We start from the raw sequence: 27,317 nt of genomic DNA, 5'->3' as shown, positions 1-27,317 counted from the left end.
TAAAGATAAAAATGAAGTGAATCAGGGAAAAAACACCCAGGCATCTTTAATAAATTAAGGTTTCTCCTTGACCCCCCTCCCCGCCTTTCGTATTTGGGCTCTCTTGGCACCTCTCCTCTGCAGGGTTCAAGTCTCCACGCAGAGACCTTCCAGTCCAACATTCCTCTGACCAGGAAACAAAAAGGCATTCCAGCACACTGCGTTAAGCCAGAGGATCGAATTGAAGGGCAACTTAGAATGAATTTGTAGCTGAACGCTTCAGTGCTGCACACCCAGGGAATACTGGTGTTTGTTCTTTCTGACAGGAAAATAAACACCGTCGCCCAGAAAGAAGAGAGCTGGGGTTGAATTATCTGTCTAATCCATTTAGGAGATGGCTTAGGGGATTGTCTTTTTCTGGCACTTGTTAGTCACCTCTAACTCACCCTTTCTAACCCTCAGGAGCCTGGGATTTAACTTGATGTATCTTCAGCCCCTGAGGTTCCTGGGACTTTCCCAGTCCCAGTCCATTGCACTGTCCAGGACATCTTCCGTGTCCCTGTGAAGGCAGGACAGGTGGCACCGGCCAAGGGCAACAGGTCAACCCTCATCTAGACGAAGCCTCTGTGGACCCAGCGTTGACCTATGGCTTTTCATGCCTGAAGCAGACCAGGGACCAGCACCAGAATGGATTTTGGGGCCTTGGAGACGGTGGTGGCCAATTCTGCCTTCATCGCTGCCCGGGCCAGTTTTGATGCGAGCAGCACCCAGTGTTCCCGGGACAAGAAGTACCTTGCAAAGCTCAAGCTGCCCCCCCTCTCCAAATGCGAGTCCCTTCGCGAGAGTCTCAACCTCGAGTTTGAAAGTGTATGTTCAGAACAGCCCATCGGCAAGCGCCTCTTCCAGCAGTTCCTGAAAACAGACGAGAGGTATGTGCCGGCCCTTGAGCTCTGGAAGGACATTGAGGACTATGACACAGCAGATACCAATTTCCGGTTGCAGAAGGCCCAGGCCATCGTGGCTGAGTACTTGGACCCCCAAGCCAAGCTCTTCTGCGGCTTTCTGGACGAGGGGGTGATGGCGAAGGTGAAGGAGGTGCATGCCGCTGTTGAGGACGGACTCTTCCAACCCATCCTGCAGGCCACCATGGCACACCTGAGCCAGGCCCCCTTCCAGGAGTACCTGACGAGCCTCTACTTCCTGAGATTCCTCCAGTGGAAGTGGCTGGAGGCCCAGCCCGTGGGGGAAGACTGGTTTCTGGACTTCAGGATCCTGGGGAAAGGGGGCTTTGGGGAGGTGTCAGCCTGCCAGATGAAGGCAACTGGCAAGATGTATGCCTGTAAAAAACTGAACAAGAAGAGGCTGAAGAAAAGGAAGGGGTACCAAGTAAGCAGCTGCAGTAGTTCACAGCAAGTGCAAAGTAAATAGTTTTTAGATTCCCAGGGTGAGGTGGGGCGGGGTGGGTGGGTGAGTATCAGAGAATGTAAATTAGAACATAGAGGGTTAGTCAGCGTCCCAATGGGCCCCCTTAGCTGGTTTGCGTACTGGACGTAGAAGACAGCATTGCCTTGGATAGGATGTTAACCTTGCCCTTGGCCACCCAAACCCACTTCATGTGTGCAATTATTGGCTCTTTTTTCTAGAGCATTTTCTTGTGCATCATGTTTAAAATCGCACATCAAAATTAGCCCTTTTTTTTCTTTCTTATTTTTGTGGCACTGTATCTCAGCTCTTGCTGTTTTCTGACCACAGCGCGGAGCTAGCAGGGTGAGGTGTATGACCTCTAAATTCCTCTTCAGGTCTGTAGTTCAGTTTGTCCTGCTGCTGTTCCTATGGACAGGAGGTTTGCAGACTTCCCTCCTCAGAGACCCTCCTTAGTGCTTGCTGCTTGATGTGGGCGATAGTCCACGTTGGGTCATCTTTCTTTTTTTGCTAACATCACTGAAATGCTGGAGCAAGTTTAAGGGGAAGAGCGCCTTCTAGGGGAAAGCTGCTTAGGATGTTATTCTTCTAGATTCTTACTCCTTCTGAAAGCCTTTTCCCAAACCCTTAGATTATATTATGACGGAAAATGCACAAAAAATTGTGGCAGGACTTGTGTTCATTCAAATATCACTTTTTAAAAAAAATAGGCTATTTTTTAGAACAGTTTTAGGCTTATAGAGAAATTGTACAGAAACTACAGTGAGTTCTCATATACCCCTTCTTTCCTGTTGTTGTTGTCATTGTTGTTAGGTGCCGTCAAGTCAGTTCTGACTCATAGTGACCCTATGCACAACAGAACAAAACACTGCCTGGTCCTGAGCCATCCTTACAATGGTTTCCTACCTGCAGTCAAATATCACTTTGATTGACATGTTTATATGAGACAGAAACCCTCTGTAATGCTGGGGTGCTGAATGTTTTTGCCCCTGAACGGAGCTATTTTCCAGGGAATGTGAGTGAATGGAAGGCATATAAAGGTTGCTCTAAGTTTCATCCTCTCCACCTAACTGGCACCAGATTGCCCTTTTAGGACAGGATCAGTGAAAGCTGCTTAAAATGTCTTAGGAACACATTTAAAGCAGCCTCTCCAGCTGCACGTTCTGCCACATACGGTTCTCTTTTGCCCTCAAGTGGCACAGCACAGATAGTGTTAAGAGCAGACAAAGTGTTTGGGGTTAAACAGCAACCACCACAAAGCATCTCCCAGCTGGGCGTTTCCTTGACAACGGGCCAGGCATACCTGTCATTTAGGTCCATTAGCTAAAGGTTAGATAGGTAGATAGCTAGCTGCTGTTGAGTTGGCGCAGGCTCATGGTGACCGTATGTACAACAGAACGAAACGTTGCCTGGGCCTGTATCATCCTCGTGACTGCCAACACGTTCAAGTCCATCATTGCAGCTATTGTGCAAATCTATCTCACTGAAAGGTTAAATATCAGACGCTTATAGCAACCAGTTGAGTGAAGGGATCCAGGAAAATTCACAGCGATCTCACTGTGAGACTTTGGGGTGGAAGTAATTACCCCTTATGGTTGTATAACTGTAACTTTAATTCTGCTGTTAGAGTACGATAGTCTCTTCTCCGCTTAAAATCAACTTAAAATATTTCCATCCAGGTATGGATAGAAAGGGCCTTCTCCACCACCAAGAATTCCTTCCTCAAAAAAGGGTTCATCTTTGCCTATCCAAACACAGCTTTTAACAACATGTTTAAATGGAACAGCACGAGGTTTTAAAACAGAGATAAAAAAATGAAATAGAGGTGTGAGGTGGTTTGGGAGGGTGCTGACCGAATGTTCTCTGTCTTTCAGAAGCCTGAACCAGAGAAAAGGGGAAAGATGAGTTGGTTAGACATAAAGGAAAGCACTAAGGGAAAGTAAACACTAAACAGGTTGTCAGGAGAAGGTGGAATCTTATTCTGATATTTTTAAAACACTGGTTGGTTTGAGCATCACATGCCTGGAGGCTGATCCAGCAGCCTGCCTAGTCCTCTGTGCATTAATGAATTTGCCAAATCAGGTTTTCTCGGTATGAAATGGGTAGAGTGACACCTGTTTATAAGTTAATTGCAATTGCTTTTCACGTACTATTTTAAAAAGATAGTGGCAACTATGTTTCTATTTTTCCGTGTGTACCTTAAACAGTAGGCAACACTGTAGCTGATGATCTTAATGAGGTTTTCCTTCTTGTGGAACTTGGAATTTTATGGTGACGGTGCTTTCCTGACCAAACCTGGGTACTTACTCAACATCTTGCTTTTCAGGGTGCTATGGTAGAGAAGAAGATTCTAGCAAAAGTACATAGCAGGTTTATAGTCTCTCTGGCCTACGCGTTTGAAACCAAAGCCGACCTCTGTCTGGTGATGACCATCATGAATGGAGGTGACATAAGGTAAATGAATCTTCTTCAAATGTGGGAGAGGGTGACCTGGCTGTGATCTGGGATAGAGATGGCCTGATGGTCCGAGCTTAGTGAGAGGATCTCTGGGACCTGATCAAGGATGCTTCCCATGTGGGCAGAACCTGCGGCTACTCATGAATGCTGTTTAAGGGGCAGTGGGAAAGCCCTGTGCCCCGATCAAAATCCTCTTCTTCCTAGTTTTCACCGCTGACACCTGAAATGCCACGCCCTCAGTCTCCTATGAAAGGCAGGCACCCCTGAGGGAAGTAGGCCATTCAAACATCTCTGTGAATCAGGGTGTCACTTCCTTTCCTAAGCTGGGTTTGGTTGGACATTGGGGAGGTGGGGCTGAGGGGTGTAGACAGCAGGCATATGGTACTACAGGTAGAGTGATCAACCAGTATGTGCTATTTGGATGGATGAATAATGGGGTGGAGGTGGGGGTCCTAGAGAGGAGTTGAGGGCTCTCCATTAAGAGGGATAGTAAATGAGGACAGACGTCATCAACTTCCCCATTTTGTGAAGGGCCCCATTTTGTGAAGGGCTGCTCTTAGGGAATATCAATAGAGCTAGGAACAGAATATAGCCAGTTGAGGATACCATGGTTTTCCCATCACCTGCAGAGAGGATGAGGCTGTGTCTCAGTGTTTGCCCTGTGCCTTGATTTGCCCTAGATCTGAGAGCCAGGCCCTGGGCTCCTGAGGTCAAGCCAGATCATTGACTCTCAGGGGAAAGGGCCACTAGACTCTTTGGGAGACTTGGATCATATAAAACCCTGATTGGGTTTGAGCTCAGTCATCTGAATTTTATTTTTGGGTGAAGAGAAGGAAAATTAACTGATTTTCTAGCTGGCCGACCTAATCTCTCTTTGCCTCAGTTTCCTGATCTATAAAATGGGGGATAAGTAATAATACCTATGTCGAGAGCCCTGGTGGCACAGTGGTTAAGAGCTCAACTGCTAACCAAAAGGTCAGCAGTTCAAATCCAGCAGCCACTTCTTGGAAACCTATTGGGCATTTCTACTCAGTCCTATAGGGTGGCTACGAGTTGGAATCAAACTCAACAGGAACAGGTTATGTTCAAAGGTTGTTGTGAGGATAAAGTGGAGTAATACATGTGGAACACTTGGAAGAGTGGCTGGCATATAAGGGTTAAATAAAAGCAGGATGCTGCTATTGTTATTTGCAAGGCCCTGCACTTCCATTCTCTCATCTGGTTTTATCTCCATTGAAACTTCATGAGGTAAGTTTGATTGCCCCATTTTACAGATGAAGAATCTGAGGTGTAATTTAAATAACCCATTCAAGGTCACAAGAAAGAGGAGGAAAAGTGTGTTAGGAAGTACAGATAAAATACCTTCAAGACAGTGGAAATGATAATGGCCTTTTAAATTATATTATTTATGTTTACTTATAAATGTATTTTCTATTATTATTATTAATTTTTATTATTCTAGCTGTCTTGTGTCCAGCTCTCATCTGAAGGATTTCCTTAGGAATCCTGTTTCATCTCTACTCTCCCTGGTTGTTTATCTAGTTTTAAATAGTTTATTTCATTTTATTCATTAACCACAACCCAAACCCAAACCTGTTGCCGCTGAGTCAGTTCTGACTCATAGCAACCCTAAAGGAGAGTAGAACTGCCCCATATGGTTTCCAAGGCTGTAATCTTTACAGAAGCAGATTGCCAGGTCTTTTCTCCCACAGAGCGGCTGGTGGGTTTGAACCGACAACTTTTAGGTTAGCAGCCGAGCACTTAGCCACAGTGCTACCACCAGGGCTCCCTTTTAATTCATTAGGTTTCATTTTTCTGTAAAATATAATAGTGGAAAAAATAAGAAGAGATATATATACCACTCCACAATCCATCAAGGACTCTGATTCTTAAGGTTGAATGTAATAGCTTATGTGTTTATGTAGACTCTAAATGAATTATTTATATTTTGAAATAACCTGGATTCCTTATCCAGATTGCTGTCCCCTTCCTCTGCCCCTTTATTCATTCCGTTCACAAGAGTGCAATGGCTTTGAGGCCTGTTTTCTAGAGTCCGCGGCCAGCATGGGGAAAGGAAAGGGAGACAAGATGAATGTGAGTCATCTCCGTTCCTCCTCTTTAACAGCTGTGGTTAAGTGTTCGCGAGGACGTTAAAACCACCAGCTAAAACAAGTCTTGCTACTGCCTCTGGTTCCTTCTTTTGACATGATGCTGAGGCAAGACAAACGTCCCTGCGGCCAGATATTCCTCTAAAACAACATATGCCTCTGAAGCTTTCGTTCTGTTTTTCAGTGATTTTTCTTCCCATTAACACTGTGGGCACACTGCTTGGAGCTGGGCCTAGACAAGTACCCGCCTCTCTCACGGTGGTCTGCCCCCAGGTATCACATCTATAATGTCAGTGAGGACAACCCTGGCTTTGAGGAGCCACGCGCCGTCTTCTACACAGCCCAGATCATCAGTGGGCTGGAGCACCTGCACCAAAGGAGGATCGTCTACCGGGACCTCAAGCCCGAGAATGTCCTCTTGGACAACGATGGTGAGGGGCAGCCTCTCCCCACATGGGGTTCCCTCCTGATCTTGGGGGGATTATGGGAATCAGTCCAGCCAGGCTGCTCTCTCCCAGCTTGTCTCTATGGTCCAGGCGGTTACCTTTAAGAGGAGTGAACAGATTTTGATACATTTTGCTATACATTTAAAAAATCAAACCAGACCCATTGTCATCCAGTTGATTCTAACTGACAGCAATCCTATAAGACAGAGTGGAACTGCCCCATGGGGTTTCCAAGGAGTGGCTGGTGGATTCGAACTGCTGACCGTTTGGATGGCAGCCAAATGCTTCAAGGTTCATTTAAAAGCATCATATATAGCTATAAATAGGAGGCCTGGTGGTGCAAATGGTTAAGAGTCTGGCTGCTAACCGAAAGGTTGGTAGTTCGAACCCACCAAGTGGCCCCGTGGGAGGAGGACCTGGGAAACGGCTCCTGTCAAGATTACAGCCTGGGAATCCCTATGGGACAGTTGTCTGCTGTCACATGGACTTGCTATGAGTTGGAATCGACTGGATGGCAAGCAAAGTGATAACAAAATAGCTAAGCAAGCACTATAGCTTTAAAGGGCACATTTTAATTCCATTATTTCTCATTCAACGGTCCTGAAGCAGGAAGGTAGCTGGCAGAATCTTCAAATGGGCATCATGATTTTTAATGGACTTTGGTGAAATTTGGTTCATCCAAAGATATCGATTGTTATTAGATCTATTAGTAAACAGCTAACGATTTATGGCCAGATTCTTATTGTGTCTTTTTTTTTCTCTCTCACTTATATGTGAAATCAAATTGGGATTCTTATCAGAAAATAAACATAGAGATGTAGACATCCAAAACAGTCTTTAGATTGTCCTCCATTCATATCAGTAAGTCAAGGAAATATGTAGGTATTCACCAAAGCTGTTGCAGCCAAGATTGGGGATGAGAAAGCAGATGAAGAAACTGAATTTTGGGTTGATTATGCCCTGAATTCCCGGTGGAGGTACTGATGGCACTCAGCCCCCAACCCCCTCTGTGCCTCTCTGCAGTCTGGCCAGGGAAGGAGGGGGGACAGTTCCCACAAGTACCTGGGCTGCTGTGACCTTGCTGCCCACGTGGCTGCCCAGGTGTGTGCAGAGGGTGGTGCTTGGCTCCCGCGAGGCTCTGGGCACGCCAGACTCTTTGTTCTGTGGAGCCACGTGTGACCTTAGTTGTTTGCTTTTCAGGCAATATCCGAATCTCTGACCTTGGGCTGGCAGTGGAACTGAAGGACGGGCAGACCAAGACCAAAGGCTATGCAGGGACTCCAGGTAAAACGGGCAAAAGGGACGGGGGGCAGCTTCTCCTGCTGCCTGGGGAAGAGTAAGCAGGTGAGCCCCTGTCCACGAGGAGGGAGCAAGAAGCGAGGACCTTTGGGTCTCCAAGCACTGGGGGTGGGGTGTGAGGCATGGTGAAGGGTGGGACAGGCAGCAGGTTCAGGCTGGTGTGGGGAGTGAGATTTTCTCATCCCTCGGAGCAAATATCAAAAAAAAAAAACTATGGGAGTTTGCCAACGGACATGCACAGATGTCTTAACCTGGAGCTGTCCCAAAAGTTTGTCATTCACTGCAGAAATAATCCGACCCCCCGCCCACCACCTTAAAAAAAAAAAATTGATTTTGACACACAGTGGCCTCTATGATAAAAACTTTCTCCTTTTGGTGTCTTGATGGGCCACGCCCCCCAGGAGATTCCAGAGAGCAGACAGGACCCCAGAATGGACATTGAGGGCTTTCTTGGCATCAGCATCATGTGTTTGTCCAGAGGCTCCGACCGTGAAGCAGGCTGAAGCTCCGTGGGCCTGCTCTAGATGGATCACATCACAGAGTGATAGGTTCAGGAACTCAACTTTCGTTAGCCCTTTGTTTACAGTCTTTAACACTTGCTAGCTTTAATAAAACCTGTGTGAGCACTTCGTGGGCATATACCCACATACAGCGTGATCAGACTAGAATGAAAGTCAAGAGAGGTTAACTTGCCCTAGACCTCAGCACGGTCAAGGCCTTTGCTGCCTAAGGAAAGTCTAGCATACAGTATGGAGTCCCTAGATGGGTAATGGCTAACATGTTTGGCTGCTAATTGAAAGGATGGAGGTTTGAGTCCACCCAGAAGTTTCTCAGAAGAAAGGCCTGGGGATCTACCTCTGGACAAATCAGCTATTGAAAACCCTATGGAGCACAGTTCTATTCTGACACACGTGGAGTCGCCATGAGTCAGAGTCCACTTGTCTGCAACTGAAAAAAAAAAAAAGTGTAGACTATGTGCAGATGAGAGATAGAGACCCTGAAGAAGTTGCTGCTCTTGTGCAAACAACAAAGTCAGAATAGACCTGTGTGTGTGCGTCAGGAGTGCTCCCTGAGGCCCTGCTGCCTCCACCATCAAATCTCTATCTTCCCTCAGCCTTCCTTCCAGGCAAGAAGGGGGAGCAGAACAGAGCAGAGGAGAGAGGAGAGGCTTCAGAGTCAGGTAGAGCTGGCTTCATATTCTAGGTACATTCCCTCTTAGCTGTGTGACCCTGGATAATTTACTTACCCTCTCTGAGCCTTCGGCTCTTCATCTGCAAAATGGAGGTGATAATATTTACCACACAAGGCTTGTGAGAATTAAATATAATGATATCGTCAAAAGCACCTTATACGTAGTAGTCAACCAATTGTAATTCTATTTTTCTTTCACATTCTTGATGGTTCAATGTTTCCAGGCTTATTTTGGATAAAATTTCTTAGCAAATATCTTTTTTTTTTTCTTCCTGGTTTGTCATGGCCTTAGGGAGAAAGCACTGTCACCTGAAATAGCGGTGTTGTACAGAGTGACAATTCAGATCCTGTTTTATATCACTGGACCCTCCTGCTTTGAGCACCTTTTGTGTTTGTACCTGTCACCAGGTACTGCAGATTTCCACATCTGCAGCAATATTAAGGGGAAAAGTTATACCTGGAAGAAGGATAAGACCTGCTTTTCTCCCTTATTGGTGAGGAAGGACAATGCTGGCAAGAGACTTTCTACCCCAACACACCTTGCGTCTGTGTCATGTTTGTCTGGAGCAGAATGTAGGAGGTGCTAAAAGGCTTTGAGCTCCATTTGAGGCATCCCCAGTTGCGGAGAGATCTTTTTGGAAAGCAGCCTGTCCGTAAAGCGGTCCTACGGCAGAGCAAAGCCTTGGGGCTGACCTTTGCTTTCCATGTAATAAAGAAGCCCCATTCTGTGTCTGTGGCCGAAATGGACGGGGAGGACACCGTGCCGTCTTCTGTGTTACCTGAGTTTTCCTAATCCTCAACCTGAACCCACAAAGTTCTACTCCAGGGCATTTTTCCTCCCCAGAAGCTCTTTACGTGCACCTTTCAGGGAGATTCAGATCGTTGGGAGAAAACTACAAAGAACTTCTCTACACCCAAATGTGTCCAGGTTTCCTAACAAAGTCAGGATTGGATGTACAGTAGTTGTGTTTATATAAACTGTTAAGATTGTTGCTTTACATGCTTAGTGCGAGGGTCCAAGTGGCCACCAGAGGGCTCCATTGTCATTGCTATGGGGAGAATCACTTTGTTTTCCCACTGAACGCTAGGTGGATATAAAACTTTCTAGAAGGCATTTCTCTATTAGCAGGGGTGTGTGGCATGTGCAAAAATCACCCTTTACATTTACTATTAGGCTCAGGGTGTGACCCTAAAACAGTTAATAGATGCTGATATTAGAGTGCAAGTTAAAAGGCAGGGACACCAAGCAAAGCCAAAGGAGCCCCCCTCTGGATCCGGGTTCCTCGAGTGTACCCTTCCAGCTGAAGCCTGTGATAGGAATTTCACAAACAGCAGCTCCACCTGTAGTTGGCACCCTGCAGCTTTCACAGGTGGTTGTCTCCTCAGTCAATCAGTGAATCAGTCAACCGATAACAGTCAACCGATAAACAGGAACCTATCAGGCAACTCATTTTGCTAGTCCTGTGTTAGCATGGTGGGACACACAACAGAAATACAGGACACATTCTCTGTCCTCAAAAGGTTTTCAGTCAGATGGGGAAGATGAGTTAATATGCAAAAGAATTAGTAAGTAGATTAAGATAGTATTCATTCATTCATTCATCAAATCCTTATGGTCACTGACTTTGTTCCAGGCACTCTGCAAGCCCCTGGGGACACAAATATATATATATAATTTGGGGTGAATTGTATGGAAAAGACTAGAAGTACCCTGAATAATTTGCTCCAGGAAGATTTATGGCTGGGCTTCAAGTTACCCATGATTTGGTTGGGCCTTTCTCTTGGACTCTTAGTTTAATCTAGACATTGTGGTCACTCGAACATTCTTTCTCACATAAAACCCGTTGCTGGTGAGTCGATTCCGACTCGTAGAGACCCTACAGGACAGAGTAGAACTGCCCCATAAGGTTTCTAAAGCTGTAAATTTTTATGGATGCAGACTGCCACATCTTTTTCTCACAGCGTAGCTGGTGGGTTTGAACTACTGACTTTTGGTTAGCGGCTGAGCGCTTTAACCACTGCACCACCAGGGCTCGTTCTTTCTCACATAGTCTGACCAAAAGTCTGGATAATGATGTAATTCTCTGAACAAGCAGACTATAGAAAGATATATTTAGGGCCATGTTCCCTGAGGTTCTGTGGAATTTGATTTCTGTAACCATTTTGGGGAAAAACAATTCAGTGGTCAAATCATTTTGGCAAATGTGGCAAGGTACATCTCTTTCTTGGATAAGTTATCATACAGTTATCACGTTAACGGATCAGAGAGAACCTAAAATAAATAGAGACAATTAGCTGTGCTTAACTCAGAATTTCTAAACTATCTGATCACCAGAAGCCAGTATCCATGCCCCAGTCTATAACACCTGTTTTCAGTCCCAGGGAAGTAGGAGTCATGGATCATATTTGATGGTAAAGAAGAAGCCAGCCTTTTCATCCTTCCCATGCACTGGACTGAGGCCTTACACAGGTGGCAACTAGGGAATGAGGGGTCTGGAAGTTTACTCCAGGGGTATGTTAACTTTCAATATGTGGAGTAAGGCATATTGTCCTGACCCCTGATATATACACAGAACTGGCATGAGGCAAGATAGAGCAATGATGGGTGTCTGAACTTCTCATGGAAGTCTTACTTGACTAGAAACAGACATCTGATATGTACCCTCAAAGTTTTTTATCTAGAAGGTAGAAGGAATAAAGCACAGTGGTTACAAGCATACAGGAGTCAGGATAGCATAACAGTTAAGAAAATGGACTCTGACACCAGACTGCTTGGGTTTGTTTCCAGCCCCATGACTTTCTACATCTGAGTGACCTTGGGCAAGTTACTTACAGTTCTTCATTTGTAAACAGTCATAATTACATCATTGGCTGGGCATGTAGCTTAAAATGGATTAATGTACATTGAGCACTAAGGACAGGCCTGGAACACAGGCCAGATGTGTAAGAGTGTGCTGCTATTGCTACTGGTGAACCCCGGAGAAATGTGTGTGGATTTATAGGTAGGAGTTTGTGGAAGTAGATGGCACAGACAGATGTGCTTGCGAGTAAACAACTAAGTCTTAATGTCTGTGATGACTGGGAGCAGGGGCTGAACATAGGAAGCTTTTTAGGTGCAACAGGTAATTGTGACTGGTAAACAACAATGCGGACAATTTGAATGCAAGAACATGGTCAAGGAATAAAGAGAGGTCTGCTGCTTTTACCCCTGTTCAATATTGATGGATGGTCTAGAGAAAGCAGCTCCTGTTTTTAATTCTGTCTTAGAGAAGGAGTAAGTAATAGTAAGAAAGACAGGATGTGAATCTACTATGGGCAAAAGGATTTCAGGAGGCATTTAACTGCTTTAAAATGGTTCATGCCACCAGGGGAGGGTCAATTCCCATGTCGGGGTGCAGAGAACTTGCAGGTGAGATTACAGAACCACTGCTAGTGGTTGTTGAGAAATAGTGGGAATCGGGAGTGGGGTAAAGACAATATAGATAGTTTTCTGAATTTCGGAGAAATTAATTTCAACAAATTAGATAAGTGTGACCTTGACTTTGCTTCCAGGCAACAATCAAGAATAAGTTATCAAAGGGATTTTCTGATTATTGGAGAAGTCATGGTGATCACAGAACTCAGCATTGATGTTAACAAGACACAAACAACTACAGACATATAAACAAGACATAACCAGACTCAATTATTCCTTTGTCAGGCTGACATGACCAATATATCAAGGAAATGAAGTGGAAAGTATATTTTGAATTAAGTAAAGTATTTGGAAGTGATCTCTCAGGGTATTCTCATGGAGAAAGTTAACACCTGCATAAACAGATTTGTTTGTTTTTCCTACTGAAATCCCAGAATACTGGTAGTAAAGGGATTTTACTAACACGCACATGGACAAAGGAGAACAGAAGAGGATACGACAGCAACACTTTGAAACTAAAAAATAGATGGATGAATGGTAACTAACTTACAGACTTGAGACAATTAAATCCTAAAGTAGTAAGAGAACCCCCAAACAGCACAGAAATTGGAAGCATCATGTACCTCTGGAAGTGAGAGTGAATAATAGGCATTCCAAAAAGAGAACAGAATACTTGGAGGGGAAGAGGTATCAATGAAATATTTCAGTAAAACTTTCCAGAATTGAAGGACATGAGTTTCAAAGCTGAAAATGCCCGGCACAATGGATGAAAATAGACCTTCACAAAAGCACACTATTGTGAAATTTTAGGACAAATAGGACACTGCAAGCTTCTAGGGAGTAAAAAATAAGTCTCATACAGAGCATCAGGGATTTTCATAAAAGTAATACTATATGTGAGTAGACAATGGAAAAAAGTTTTAAAAAATTCAAAGGGAAAAAATGCCTAGAATTTTATACCCTGCCAAAGTATCATTTAAATATTGGTGAAATAAAGGCATTTTTAGATGTGGAAGTTCTTAAATATTTACTTCCTCAGCACTCTTCCTTAGGAAGCTACTTGACCAAAACAAAGGAGTAAAAAAACAAACAAACAAAAAAAAAAATGGAATATCTACAAGTTAGGAGAGAGAGTGAGAAAGGGCGTCAGGATGACAGGGAGATTCTAGGCTGCTAGTTGCACACCAGAACTCAGGTTTTAGCAAGTAAGAAGTTTCCACAAGACTCTCATGAAGAAGAAATCAGTAAAATATTTGATGTATCAAAACATGATAGGGAATTAAAGAATTGTTAGACAATTTTGGGTTAAACTGGTGATAAATACACAGAAAACTAAGCAAATGAAAAACAAGACAATATAATCTGTGAAAACCAAAGAGCAGAAGAAAAGTAACATAATTGAGGTTTAATTTTTGACTCAGCTGGGAATAGTTGATCAACGAGTTGAATGCTGATCAACCACAATGATGTATTAGGAGAGTGGGAGAGGTGAGAAGTATGGACGAGGCATGAGTGGTGAATGGATGAGAGCTAGATCCTCAACTTCCAGAATGGGAAGTTAACTGGTGGGGCCCCAAACAGAAAGATTCAAAAGTAGCAATATAAACATGTTAATTAGAGATGTGGATACAAATTGCAAAACAATCAGCCAAAAATGTTCTGAAAAATGAGAATGAAGTAGAGGAGAAGGGGTTAGGGGACTACTGTCTTTTAGAAACAAGCCTTTTAGAACTATCTGATTCTTTATGCACATGAATAACTTTGATAAAAATAAAAACTAAGTTATAAAAGCATAATTAGGTAGATAAGTAATGGGTTTGACTATCATGTCTAAAGAACAATGTAGTGGCTGGGAGTTCAGATGTTAGTGCTGTAGTCCTGGATTTGAATCCCTACACTGTTACACCTACTGTCTGTGTTATCTTGAGCAAGTTACTTAAGCTCGCTAAGCCTCTACTTCCCTATCTGGAATATGGGAAGAATAATAACACTTACTTCTTGGTAGTGTGAGGATTAAATAAGAAAAAAATCACATGTGAATTAGCAAATAGCAAGTACTAAATACATACATGTTGGCTATAATAAGTATTATTAAAGGGCGCTGATAATGGATCTATGTCAGTCTAGAATAAGGTTGTGAGGTGAATGCCACAAAGTTCTGACCTTGGCAAGCTTTTCTTAAGCTTTAGCACCAAAGTGTGGCAGCTGGGACATTACTCCAACTCTTTGTATCTTTGATATGTCTTGGCTTGAAAGTGTTCTTTTGTGGACAATTCAGGAAGAAGGTGGATCAAGAAGCAATTTGTAGTGCCTGTGTCTGCAACCAGTCATAGACCAAACATACCTATTAAACCCACAAGTCACACTCACACTTTTGTAGCTTGAGAGGCAAGGAAGGACAATTGCTCTTCAGTTTGGTCATAGGGTAATATTGCCATCATCTCTGAGGTTGAGGTACCAGAAGGGGAAATGAGAATTCACACCACATGTGTAGATCAGTGGTTCTCAACTGTGGGTGATTTTGCCCTCAAGGGGACATTTGACAATGTCTGGAGGCATTTTTGGTTGTCACAACTGGGGGAGAAGGGATTGCTACTGGCATCTAGTGCGTAGAGGCCAAGGATGCTGCTAAACATCCTACAACGTGCAGGTCAGCCCCCACAACAAAGAATTTGGCATTGTGCTTGTTCTTGTGCCTTGACAGGTTTCATGGCTCCCGAGCTATTGCGGAGTGAGGAGTATGATTTTTCTGTGGATTACTTTGCCTTGGGGGTCACATTGTATGAGATGATTGCAGCCAGAGGACCCTTTCGAGCCAGAGGAGAAAAGGTAGGAAATCTTTTCCCCTAGCAGAAATCTATAGCTTCCCTGGTATTGAATTTTCTTTGTTTGGGGTTGGGAGTAATTATAGAGCCTATTACTGAGGCAGAACTGAGCCTTGGGTGTTGTTCTACAGGACCATGTTAGGTACACAGACTCAAATTCAGGGGTCTTGCTTTTGAGTGTAGTTTTCTGTCAGTGGGGTGACTTCTCCAGGTCCAGCTGGGGCTAGTGTCCAGGAGTGCCAAAGAACCTATGCAAAGAGACTGAAGGGGATGGGGATCCTAAGACCTGCCAGTAGAGTTGCTGAGGGATTTGAAATCCATTCTTTTGTCCTAACGCAGGCAGGTGGCAGAGCAGATGTCTCCATCAACATGCCATTCAACTCTTGAGCATTGGTTTCCTTACGGTAGACCCTTCCCTGGCAGAGGGAGAGGAGATGTGATGACTTCATCTCGTTGTAACTCCAGGACAATAAGGAGCATTTCAGTACAAGAGCTGCCTGGATTGGCTCAAACTTGCACACAGGAGCAAATTCTTAGCTTCCTGTGGTGCAGTCTAGGCTAGTGCTCTCTGGGAGAATATGAATGTATTGACTTACCTTCTTTGAATGGCTTTATTGCTCATTATTTCAGATCAATAAGCTCTTCTTCTCTCAAAGTCTGACTGTGGTAACACGTGCCATACTCCTAGGCACACAACTTTTCTGAAGTAAAACCACTGAATGTCCTGGAGGAAAATGGACATTTAATATAGCTGTGTCCCTGACTCTCTGGTTACATACTTTTTTGTTGTTTCTTTTGTGGTTCATTCTTCTCCTGATCATCTCCTAGGACCTAGGAATGGTCCCTGGCTCTCTAGGCCAAAAGGCCACAGATAAAGATAATAATTGGAGATGCCCAAACACCTCTTCAGAACAAATGGAGCAAAACTGGCTTCTTCCCTTTGAGCAGGTGTTGTCTCAGACAGCTCAGGAATATGACTGTCTATTATATGATCAAGAAAGTGATTGTCAACCAGAAATGAGAAGGCCAAGTCTCTGTCCATTCATGAGCCTGACGTGCAGCGCTTTCACACAGTTGTTGCGTCTTTAGATGCAACCACATTTCTTGCCCAAGCTAACCACTTTCTTGACTATGTCTGGAGGTCAAGCCCATCATTTCCTTCTTCCTGGATCTACCGGTCTGTGCCCACCCCTATCAGGCTTCCACACTTGCCCTCCCATAGAATACATTTTGGAACCAATTACATCCGAAATCTTCCAATAGCGAAAGAGACTTCAGATGATTATAACATATCTATAGACACTCAATGTCTCTATAACTTTACCTTGAACTCTAATAATTAATTCTCTCCCCCAAACTTGAAATCAACAATGCTCCAGCCACATTGAATATTTCCTGCTACTTTGATATCAAGATTGCATTTAGCTACTCAACTTTATTACATCTCAAACCATCAAATGATATTGTGACCATATTAAACCCTTCCCCCAAGTTTTATATAGTGCCTAACTTGTCTGGGGAAGGCTTCACCGGTGAGAGAAGATGATCTGGGCTTTGATGACAGAGTTGGAGCAGGAAGAGTGGAAAGAGGAGGAGGAAGTTCCCACAGTACAGTTGCTATCACCAACCTTGAAACAGAGACCAATAGATTGATCGGATTGCTGCTTAAGCTGGTCCTGGTCTTATGACTTGTTTTCCCCTGTTGTTGGGGTAGGCCATTCACAAAAGAACCATGTGATTGCTTGAGGCAACACTGGGTGCAGCTTCAGGCCCTTTGCCTTAGGAATATTTGTTGATTCTGAGTCTCAGGGCCTATGACTGAAAGACCCATGTTTTCTCTACACCATGTGGTGAGACCCAGAAGGGAAAGAGCCTGTCTGCAGAAAAAAGGGAGGCTTTTCAGGAAGCAGAGGAAGCAGCATCTCCTGGGGGGTGACAGCGTTAAGGACTGCTGTCACCACTACCTCAGCCTTGGAAAGGGACCTTCCAATTGGCATGTCCAGCCTCTCCCTGTGCAGGCAGTCCTTCACAGTAGTCCTGGCAGAAGGTTAGCCAACTCAGTGTGATTCTAGATTGGTCTCTTACCCTCTGAAGGACCAAGGAAAGAACTCATGTAGCCACGAAAGCTTTAGGCAGAATTACTGATAACACAAGGCCGGATCCTAACTTCCAGCAGCTCAGAAAAACAAAATAGAACAAAACAGGGAGGGAAAAAGAGGTTAATAATTGCTTGGGAAGCAGTGAGTTTCTGTTTATGGTGATGGACAATTTGGCAAGAGATATTGGTGATGGTTGCATAACATGATTAATGTAATTTGTCTCACCGAATTGTACATGCAAAAAATGTTGAATTAGCATATATTGTGTTGTGGTTTTTAGTGTGTTATCTATGGAGCCCGAGTGGTACAGTGGTTAAGAGCTATGACTGCTAACCAAAAGATCAGCTGTTTGAATCCACCAGAAACTTTATGGGGCAGTTCTACCCTGTCCTATAGGGTTGCTATGAGTCGGAATCAACTTGACAGCAAAGGGTTTTTAGTTTTTGTGTGTGTGTGTTATCTATATTAAAACAAAAAAAAAACAGTATGTGATTCTCTTGCAGGTGGCCAGCCTCAAGGCTCATAATAGAAACTCCCATTTTGAGGCTGCTCAGCTCTCACATCGGTGTTGACTCTGATTCCACAGCCCCAGCCAAAATTCCAGTTTTTCCATGTATAAAATGAACACGATGAGTTTTATGTGATGTCCTTCTAGGAGTTCAGCCAAAAGAACCATACTAAGCAAATGGTGGTCCATCCATTCAATGAAATACTACTCAGCAACAAAAGGGAGTGAACCATGGATACACATAACAACCTGGATGCATCTCAAACTCATTACACTGAATAAAAGAAGTCAGACGCAGAGAGCAATACTGTCCAATTCCATTTATATGAAATCTTACAAAAGGCACATCTAATCTATTGGGACAGAAAACACATCAGTATTTGTCTAAGGCATGGGGTGAGGAGATTAGACTGCAAAGGGCACAAGGGAACTTCTGGAAGTGATGGAAATGTCTGTAGCTTGACTGTGGTGGTTGACTGTGGTTACATGGGTGATCTATCAAAATTGTCAAACAAACTGTATACTTAAAATGGGTGTCCTTGTGATATGTAAATTATACCTCAGTAAAGTTGATTGAAAATAAGGTACTAGAGAGTCACCCTTAGGTTTCTATCCAGTTAAATATTGACAGTGTAAAAATGAGAAGACCTCTACAACAGCTAGGGTCTATAAAGTTAACTTCTAATTTCTTTTTATTTACTTTTTTCCCAAGTGTATATGTAATGGTTATGTCAGTATGTCAACAAGTCGACCAGGCTTCCCTAAAAATACACTTCATCTCCACTTTCACTGGCACCTGGGAATTTCACCTTTAGAATCTCATTCCTTTAGCTTGAGATGTTGAGGTCTTTAAAATGCTAATATACCTGGGGGTGAGTGCACACGGAATTGTTATTAGTCACTTATACCCCAGGGTGAGTGAATTTCATACTTTTTCCTGAGATGTGTTTTGTGAGAGGACAACTAGCCAAACTAAGGTCACTGATTGGAGCTGAATCATCTTTACCTGCTTCCTCCCTGGTGGTGCAGTGGTTAAGAACTTGGCTGCTAACCAAAAGGTCAGCAGTTCAAATCCACCAGCTGCTCCTTAGAAATGCTATTGGGCAGTTCTACTCCATCCTATAGAGTAGCTATGAGTTGGAATCAACTCAACAGCAATGGGTTTGGTTTTTGGTTTAACCTTGCCTTTGACCAACTTTAATGCTTTGGCAGGTTTGTGGTATGTTTAACTTGATGTGGTGTGTCCCCTGGTGTGCAGGTGGAGAACAAGGAGCTCAAGCAGAGGATCCTTTCAGAGGCTGTGAAGTACCCGGAGAAGTTCAGCAAGACCAGCAAGGACTTCTGTGAGGCGCTGCTCGAGAAGGACCCAGAGAAACGTCTCGGGTTCAGAAATGGGACTTGTGATGAGCTGCGGGCCAACGCCCTCTTTAAAGACATTAACTGGAGACAGCTTGAGGCTGGTACTGTTACCTGTGTTTTAGGTTTGGGCCCAGTGTCTGCGGGAGGGTGTGTCTTATGTTTTAACTCATAGCCTGGCCCATCTAGTTGGCCTCTTTCTAAAGTTTAGAAATATGTCAGTAGAGCAGAAAGGACTTGGTGCTGGCATTTCCTATAGCTATCCTCCTGCCCCCCCAAATAATGGCACCCGCCTCTGCCAGTTACCTCTTCGTTCCCCAACATGCCTCATGATTGTTACCTAACTGACCAGGCTGTCTGGGAAAACCCACCTGAGTCCTGTAAAGTTTGGAAATTCTTCAGGGGGGATGGAATGTACGAGATATATGCTGGTTTAACATTGAGTTTTAATGGTTTAAACCTACTGTTTTACATTCCCATCCCTCTTGTAATTTAAAGGAGCCCATAATCCAAACTGAAAGGAGAATTTGAGAAATTTGTTCATTCAACCAGTTTTTGTTAACAAGTTTCATGTGCAAGATGCTGTGCATGTGTGAGTCTGAGAGAGAGAAGATGTTTAAGGCATATATACCCTCTAGGCATCTACAGTGAGTTAGAAAAGTTAGGATATGTATAAATATCACTACAATAAGTTAGAAAACAAAAGCTCCAGGAGGCAGTCCCCCTCCTGGAAGGTGTGAATGTCCACGGCAAGCCCAAGGGTATCAGCTCAGGGACGTGTGAGTGGGAAAGCGCTTACAAGCAAGTTTAGGAGGGTCTTAACTACCAAGTACTGTATAGAAGGTTGGACTACTGAAGTGTGTTAAGTCTAAAAGTGTGGAGATCAAAGTGGTGTTTGAGAAGGAATAATCTGGTGGCCAGGTGAATGTAGATTAGAACAAGGGGAAGCTGGAGCCCTGAACATAAGTCCTGAGGCCACTACAATAATGTATTTGCAAGCCAATACTGGGATAAATTAGAACAGTGCCAATGTGAGCTGAAAGGGGGGGGGGTGGGGCGGGACAAATACAATAGGCATGAGGAAGAAAGAATCAGTACAACTAGGTGATTGATTGGGCAGGGGGTGTTCATGGTGGGGTGGGGAGCTGTGGGGGAGGAAACCACCAATGACTAACATTCTATATCTGGTTACTGGGAGAATTGTGGTTTACTAATATAAATTCGACAGAGAAGCCGGCTTTGGAAAGAAAGATGATGAATTCAATTTTGAACATGTTGAGTTCGAGGTCATAGACCTCCAGATGAAGATGCCCATCTGGAAGACTGGCATGAGACCTCGGGATCTGGGAGTTTGCAGAGAGGCTGTAGGTGAAGCAACATGTGGGTATGAGATCTCTAACAGCACGAATGTGCGGGGAAAAAGCAGTGCAACAACAAAGGGAACAGGGAAGAACACGTTGTTCTTTATGGTGAGGATTTGGGAAGGTGCAAAGACAAGGGCCAAAATTCCTTCAAAATAATCTTCTGAATTAGACTGTGTGCACTGTGGGAACCCTGGTGGTGTAGTGGTTCAAAGCTAACCAAAAGGTTGGCAGTTCAAATCCACCAGGCGCTCCTTGGAGATCGTATGGGGCAGTTCTACTCTATCCTATAGGGTTGCTATGAGTTGGAATTGACTCGATGGCAATGGGTTTTTTTTTTTTTTTTTTTTGGTATGTGCAGTGTGGGAGGATACCAGAGAACCTAAGATGGAATCCCAGTCCTCAAGGAGTCTGCACCTTTTAGTATGCTTTGTTTTCTTTATTAGCTGCTAGTACACTTTCTTAAATGAGAACAGCATTTTCATGCGAGCCACAGAGGAAAGAATTCTTAGGTTAAATGGCTGTTGCCTTTACATTATATGTTGTTTCACCTCTCCTGTTTTCTTCTTCTAACAGGAATGCTGATACCTCCTTTCATCCCAGACTCCAGAACTGTCTATGCAAAGAATATTCAGGACGTAGGTGCCTTTTCCACAGTCAAAGGCGTGGTCTTTGACAAAACAGATACAGAATTCTTTCAGGAATTTGCAACTGGCAACTGCCCCATCCCCTGGCAGGAGGAGATGATTGAGACAGGCATTTTTGGGGAGCTGAATGTGTGGCGTTCTGATGGGCAGATGCCGGACGACATGAAGGGAATCAGTGTCCAGGAGCCAGCACCCTCGTCCAAGTCAGGAATGTGTCTGGTTTCCTAAGAAAGCTCCCTGAAGCTAGAGGCATTCACTGAGGGAAGCCAAGGAGAAAAGAGGCTAGCAACCAGTCTGTGTAGAGGAAAAGGAAAATTCTGGAAACTTCAGTGTGGCTATGAGTTAATCTATCGAAAGACAAAATGCCTTCGCGTCTTCAGTTGTAGATGCAATCAGCTAGTGACCAAGTAGGATTCTTCTGTCCCAGGTCACTTCTCATGTGGCTGAGTTTCCTCATTAGCACAATGAAAAGAAAAGAGGTGTGTGTGGCAGAACAGCTAGATTTTTCACCTGGGGTACTGAGCTTCCAAACCATAAATAGTTCGTTTATTTTGCCCCCATTTCACTACAAAAAAGACACAGAAAGCGTTCTCTGGATGGAATACACGAATAATAATATAAACTCTCAAAGGGCCTTTGGCACAGATGTACAACCTAACATTTTTGGGCAAAGGAGAATGGTTTGGTGGAGACCTGGGTGGTGCAAATGGTTAAGTAGTTGGCTACTAACTGAAAGGTTGGCTGTTTGAATCCACTCAGAGGCACCTAAAGAAAAGTCCTGGTGATCTACTTCTGAAAGATGACAGCCATGGGGCATGGGGAGGAGGATGTTTTAATCAGAGGAGATTAAAGTTTATTTGGGGTTTCCTGGTGTATTGTTAATTTCTCGGAGCCTGAATCCTCAGTGGGATTTGTCCTTTTGGTTCGTTCAGGCTTTGGCAAACTACAGCCTGCAGGCTCACAGGCATCGCTAGCATTGTGAGCACTCTGCCCCTGTTACCTGCTTCATGCTCAGCTCCTGCCTCCTGACTACCTGGCCTCCGGGCAAGGTCTGTGCTGGGGACTCTGTTGTTGGCAACTGCTGAGTACTGGGTGGACTAATCTCAGTTGGGGTCACATCGCCTCCAGCTCAAGTTGAGCCGGCTCTCACCAGTAGGAAGGAAGGGAAGGGCTGTTTCTAGAGCGCAGAGTAAACCTGATCACGGCGCCTCCTCCCTCCTCTGCCGTCCCGCCAAGCCTATGCCCCTCTGGTCCTCCTCTTCATCTCGAAAATGTCTCCAGCTGATCACAACTGGGTGCAAAGTGGCCTCCATGCCAGAAGACCCACCCCCACCAAATGAGGTGTGTTGGCCTGGAGTTTTCTCTCTTGCCATATGCATACCTACGTAATACCCTCTATTCTGCCACCTGGCCACTGTTTTCTATCTGGTCCTTTCCAGAAGATATTTGCACACCCCTGGGTTGGTTGAGCTCATCTTCCCATGAGTACCTGGACTTGCTACATGCAGGTTTGCTGACTGACAGGCTGGAAACCCTGGTGGTGTAGTGGTTAAGTGTTACTGCCGCTAACCAAAAGGTGTACAGTTTGAATCCACCAGGTGCTTCTTGGAAACTCTATTCTACTCTGTCCTGTAGGGTCACTATGACTTGGAACTGACTCGGCGGCAATGGGTTCAATTTTTTTTGGTTTGGGGAGGCACAGGTTCTCACTGCTATTCCCTCTCTATATTTCCAGCAGCAACAGCACTAAACATTTAAACCCTAACCTAAGAAATAACATAATGTTAGCCTCTCTTACCTGATAAAGCCCAGAGTACCACCGTTTTCTGTGTCTGGTATGTCTAATTACACTTTTAACCTCAAGGGCTCCCCCAAGTGCTTTATGCATTTTGATGTGAAGAACTGGGTTTTTTTTGCATCTGCCTCTGAAAACATTCATTCCTAAATTGAGATGGTGGTAGTAGTAAGGGCTGGAAAATGGGCCCAAATGGAGCAGCCCCAAGCCCCAGGGGAGGAGTGGTGACTTGGGGAGGCTGCGGGCTCTTTTCCAGAAGAGTCTCCGAACTTAGGGAAGAACTTCTTATGAGTCCCTGCAACTTGTGTACGACTGAGAGAAGGAGCTATGAGAAGCATCATCTGCTGGTCACGGGAGAGAGAGAGGAAGATGCGATGTCCTCATGAGCCTCAAAGAGGACCTAGCAGTAGAAACAAGACCTACGTTCTTCTGTTTGGTAATTGAGCATCAGTAGTCACGTAGGATGGTCTCACTCCAGTGATTTCAGGAGAAAGTGGCAGTTCCGTATCTGGTGGGGCTGATGTTGGCCAGGGATTAAAAGAGGAATTCCATAGGAGTCCTCTGTGATCTTAGCACATGTGCTGGGGGTCACTGCCAACCACTGGCAGATAAACAGCTGCTTCATAAGAGTCAAAGACTATAGAAAACACTCATGCCCACAGCACAGTCGCCACGACATCTGCGCCTTCACCACCCAAGAGGAGAGAAGAGAACCTTGGCCATTGAGAATTTTCGAGGATTTCTGGCTCCGGCCTAACTTATTTCTCAGGGATCTAACTAACTCCTGTTTTGTTGTAAAGCCTGTGAAGGAAAGTTTACCCAATCGCTTAAGCAGCTGTCACTTGGCACAAAATTATTAGGAGTATGTATTTTAATAAAAACCCCAAGTCAACTAATTTTTGTGGAGACATTTCAAATGTCTTCTATTGAAGTAGCCTTAAAGACTTTACTTGGAAAACAACCTCAGGCTGCTGAAATAAACCTTACCAGAATTATCTTTCTATTCTGACTCTGTTTGTCTGATACTGTAGAATCATAGAATGCTAGCTCTAGAAGGACCTCAGAGAGGTAGGGTGCCCAGTGGTTTTTGGACTATGATGTCTCAGGGGATGCTTTGGTGGGGTAGGCAGCCAGGTGGATGAGGAGACCCCATCCCTACTCTAACCAGAGCAGCTGTGATTTCATCTTTATATGTTGGAGTTTCATGTAGGATTTTACTTCACTGAATATTTAAACAGCTTTATTGAAGTATAATTGATATACAAATACTGCACATATTTGAGGTGTACAATTTGTTAGATTTTAACGTATTTTTACATCTGTGAAAGCATCACCATAATCAAGCCAATAGATACATCACCCCAAAAGTTTCTTCATGCCCCTTTGTAATTCCTTCCTCCTGCTCCTCTTTGCCCCTCCTCCACCCCCAGGCAACTACTGATCCGATTTCTCTTGCTATAGATTAGTTTCTAGAATTTCTTTAGTTTCTAGAATTTCGTATAAATGGAATCATACTGTAGGGCTCTTTTGGAGGGAGGGGCTGGTGTCTTTCACTTAGTGTAATTGTTTGGAGATTTATCCATGTCTTGTGTGTCAATGTGGCACTAGTTTTTTTTTTTTGTGTGTGTGTGTGTGTCAATAGTTCATTCCTTTTTATTGCTGAGTAGTATTTCACTGTATGGCTATACGACGATGTTTTAATACATTCACAAGTTAATGGACAATTGTTTGTTTCCCCCAGTTTTTGACTATTACAAATAAAACTGTTATGAACATTCACGTAAAAGTCTTTGTATATAGATACATTTTCTTTTCTCTTGGGTAAATAGCTAGGATTAGGATAGCTAGATCATATGTCAGGTGTAATGTTTAGCTTTTTAGGGAACTGCCAAACTGTTTGCCGAAGTAGTTGTACTACCTTACATTAACATTAGCCGTTTATGAGCATTCTGGTTGCTCCAAATCCTCGCCAGCACTTGGTATGGTCAGCCTTTTTAATTTTAGACATTCTAATAGGTATATTATTCTATATTCTAACGGCAGTGGGAAATGGGTAATGGGAAATGGGTTGGGCAATGGGAAATGGGAAATGGATTGGGTTAATAGGTATATATCTACTGAGTTTTAATGAGCATTTTCCTAATAACTAACGATGTTGAGGAACTTCCATGTGGTAAAGTATCTCGTCAAATCTTTTTGCCCATTTTTAAAAACTGAGTTGTTTATTTTCTTATTATTGAGTCTTGAGTGTTGTTCATATGTTCTGGATACAAATTTTTTTTTAATCCAATAAGTGATTTGCAAATATTTTCTCCCAATCTGTGGCTTGCCTTTTCATTCTTTTAACAGTGCCTTTCAAAAAGCTGAAGTTCTTAATTTTGATGAAGTACAATTTATCATTATTTCCTTTCATGGGCTGTGCTTTTGGTATTGTATCTGAGAAATCTTTGTCTAATCAAGATCAGTAAAGTAACCCCTTTCTTGTCTGGTAGGAGCCCCAAAAGTCCAGGGGGTAGTTTCTTCTTCCAACATAATGGAAATATGACTGCCTCCCCTGGCAGAAGCATTCTTTCCTTGGGTGCTAGAATTCCCATGCCCACCAAGCCTAAGTTAGTGGCGATTAGAAAAAAAAAATTCCAATAAGGTATTTGGTATAATAATGAGAGGGGCCACTGATGTCCCACCCCCTTGGTTCCTGAAACCCATGTATGTATGTAAGCGTGTGTATGTATGTATGTATGTGTGTGAGTATAACTTGGCACAGGTCTGGGAACCATATCTTTAACTCATAGTTTAAGACATTTACAGCATCCTATTGGACAGAGTCCTAACCTCACAGGGTGTCTTCTAGCATTCCAACTGAAACTCTGGAAGACCATTTCATTGTTCTATCAAATCAACTTTTTTGGGGTATTAGAGCATGTAATAAGACTAGTAAATTCATGAACATGGACTCACTGTTTGTTTGTTTTTTTTTTTTGCATTAAAACATAACCCCTGTTTGGAGGCAATGTTGTGTGGGAAACCATGGTGATGGACAAGGTATTCTTTAAGTTTATAAGTGGTGATTTTGGCAAAAGGGTAGTGGGCAAAGAAAGCAAATCCATACCTTGAAGGCAGTGCCTTTCATGACAGAAGAGATCCAATGCAATCGATCTGCCTCTATGGGTCAGCTGGTACCCCTGGGGGATACCAGGCAGGGGATTAGTGAGTACTGGTGCCCTTAGCAGTGCTGGTAGCCTGATCAGCCTTGATGGGGGGAAGTCCATGCTGATGAGCCCATGCATAACCTCCAGCCATGCCATTATGGCCAGGTTGAACAGTAGAGACAAGCCTGAGCCCAGGTCTCTACTCATAATGATGACAACGTGGATGTGGATTTAAGGAGGACTTTTTTTATACTGTGGTGATGTGTGTTGCTGTGACGTTGGAAGCTATGCCACCAGTATTTCAATACCAGCAGGGTCACCCTTGGAGGGCAGGTTTCAGTTGAGCTTCCAGACTAAGGCAGACTAGAAAGAAAGGCCTTTCTACTTCTGAAAATTAGCCAGTGAAAACCCTATGGATCACAGCAGAACATTGTTCGACTCGCTTGCTTTGGACATGTCATCAGGAAGAATCAATTGCTGGGGGACGGCATTACGTTTGGTGAAAAGGAGGGATAGTAAGGATGAAAGAGACCCTTGATGAGATGGATTGGCACAATAGCTGCAACAATGGGCTCGAAAATGATGGCGATCGTGAGGATGATGGACTAGGCAGTGTTTTATTCTTTTATACATAAGGCCACCATGAATCAGAGCCAACTCAAGGGCAGCTCTCTCTTGCTATCTATCTACCTGTCTACCTGTCTGTCTGTCTGTCTGCCTACCTACCTACCTATCTATCTATCTAATCATTGCTTGATTAACAAGGAGTTTAAAACTTTGTCCTGGAGATAATGGAGAGGCCTGGAAAGTTTATGAGTTGGGGGTCAACATGATCTACCCATCCTGGCACATCTTACCTGAGTCAGGCCTAAGACTGGCCCAGGATGAGAGATTCTAGTGGTTGATGAGCGCTGTTGACAGAACGAAGTGCTGTGCCCATTTCCCAGCCCTTCCCTTTATATCTTCTAGAACTGTATATATTGATTACATAAGGGCTGTAAATTTTACTTTTTTTTTACATTCTGCTGAAAGGAACATCCCATTCCTGATCATTCTAAATCCATTTTAATCTACCCTGGGTCACACATGGCCCTGGACACCCTCGCTGGCACACTTCTACTTTATTTCCTGCCCTAGAAATTGTTTTATGTAGCTTTGTGCTGCTATTCGAATTGGCTAGTAAATCTCTACCTTATTATATTTATGCCGTGGTGTTGTTGGTTGCTGTTGAGTCGATTCTGACTCATGGCGACCCCTGTG

At 43.9% G+C, this 27,317-nt stretch overlaps 1 protein-coding gene across 1 annotated transcript; it reads left to right on the top strand.

Moving 5' to 3' along the window:
* The first annotated feature begins 448 nt into the window (after window positions 1–448).
* Window positions 449–25,553, top strand: GRK1 (G protein-coupled receptor kinase 1). The gene is made up of 7 exons (XM_003413626.4): window positions 449–1,365; window positions 3,728–3,855; window positions 6,240–6,397; window positions 7,613–7,696; window positions 15,022–15,146; window positions 19,008–19,209; window positions 21,043–25,553. Exons 1-7 carry the CDS (start codon window positions 667–669, stop codon window positions 21,339–21,341), a joined length of 1,695 nt encoding a protein of 564 aa, XP_003413674.1. The 5' UTR covers window positions 449–666; the 3' UTR covers window positions 21,342–25,553.
* The last annotated feature ends 1,764 nt before the right edge of the window (window positions 25,554–27,317 follow it).

This window comes from Loxodonta africana, chromosome 15, assembly GCF_030014295.1.
Source record: "Loxodonta africana isolate mLoxAfr1 chromosome 15, mLoxAfr1.hap2, whole genome shotgun sequence".
Classification (NCBI taxonomy): domain Eukaryota; kingdom Metazoa; phylum Chordata; class Mammalia; order Proboscidea; family Elephantidae; genus Loxodonta; species Loxodonta africana.
This window is presented reverse-complemented; position numbering and strand designations above follow the sequence as displayed.

Coding starts and splice junctions, on each gene's coding strand:
- GRK1 (XM_003413626.4), top strand. CDS start 667: ATGGATTTTGGGGCCTTGGAGACGGTGGTGGCCAATTCTGCCTTCATC. Junction 1,366..3,727: donor AGAAAAGGAAGGGGTACCAA/GTAAGCAGCTGC, acceptor CTTGCTTTTCAG/GGTGCTATGGTAGAGAAGAA. Junction 7,697..15,021: donor AGGCTATGCAGGGACTCCAG/GTAAAACGGGCA, acceptor GTGCCTTGACAG/GTTTCATGGCTCCCGAGCTA.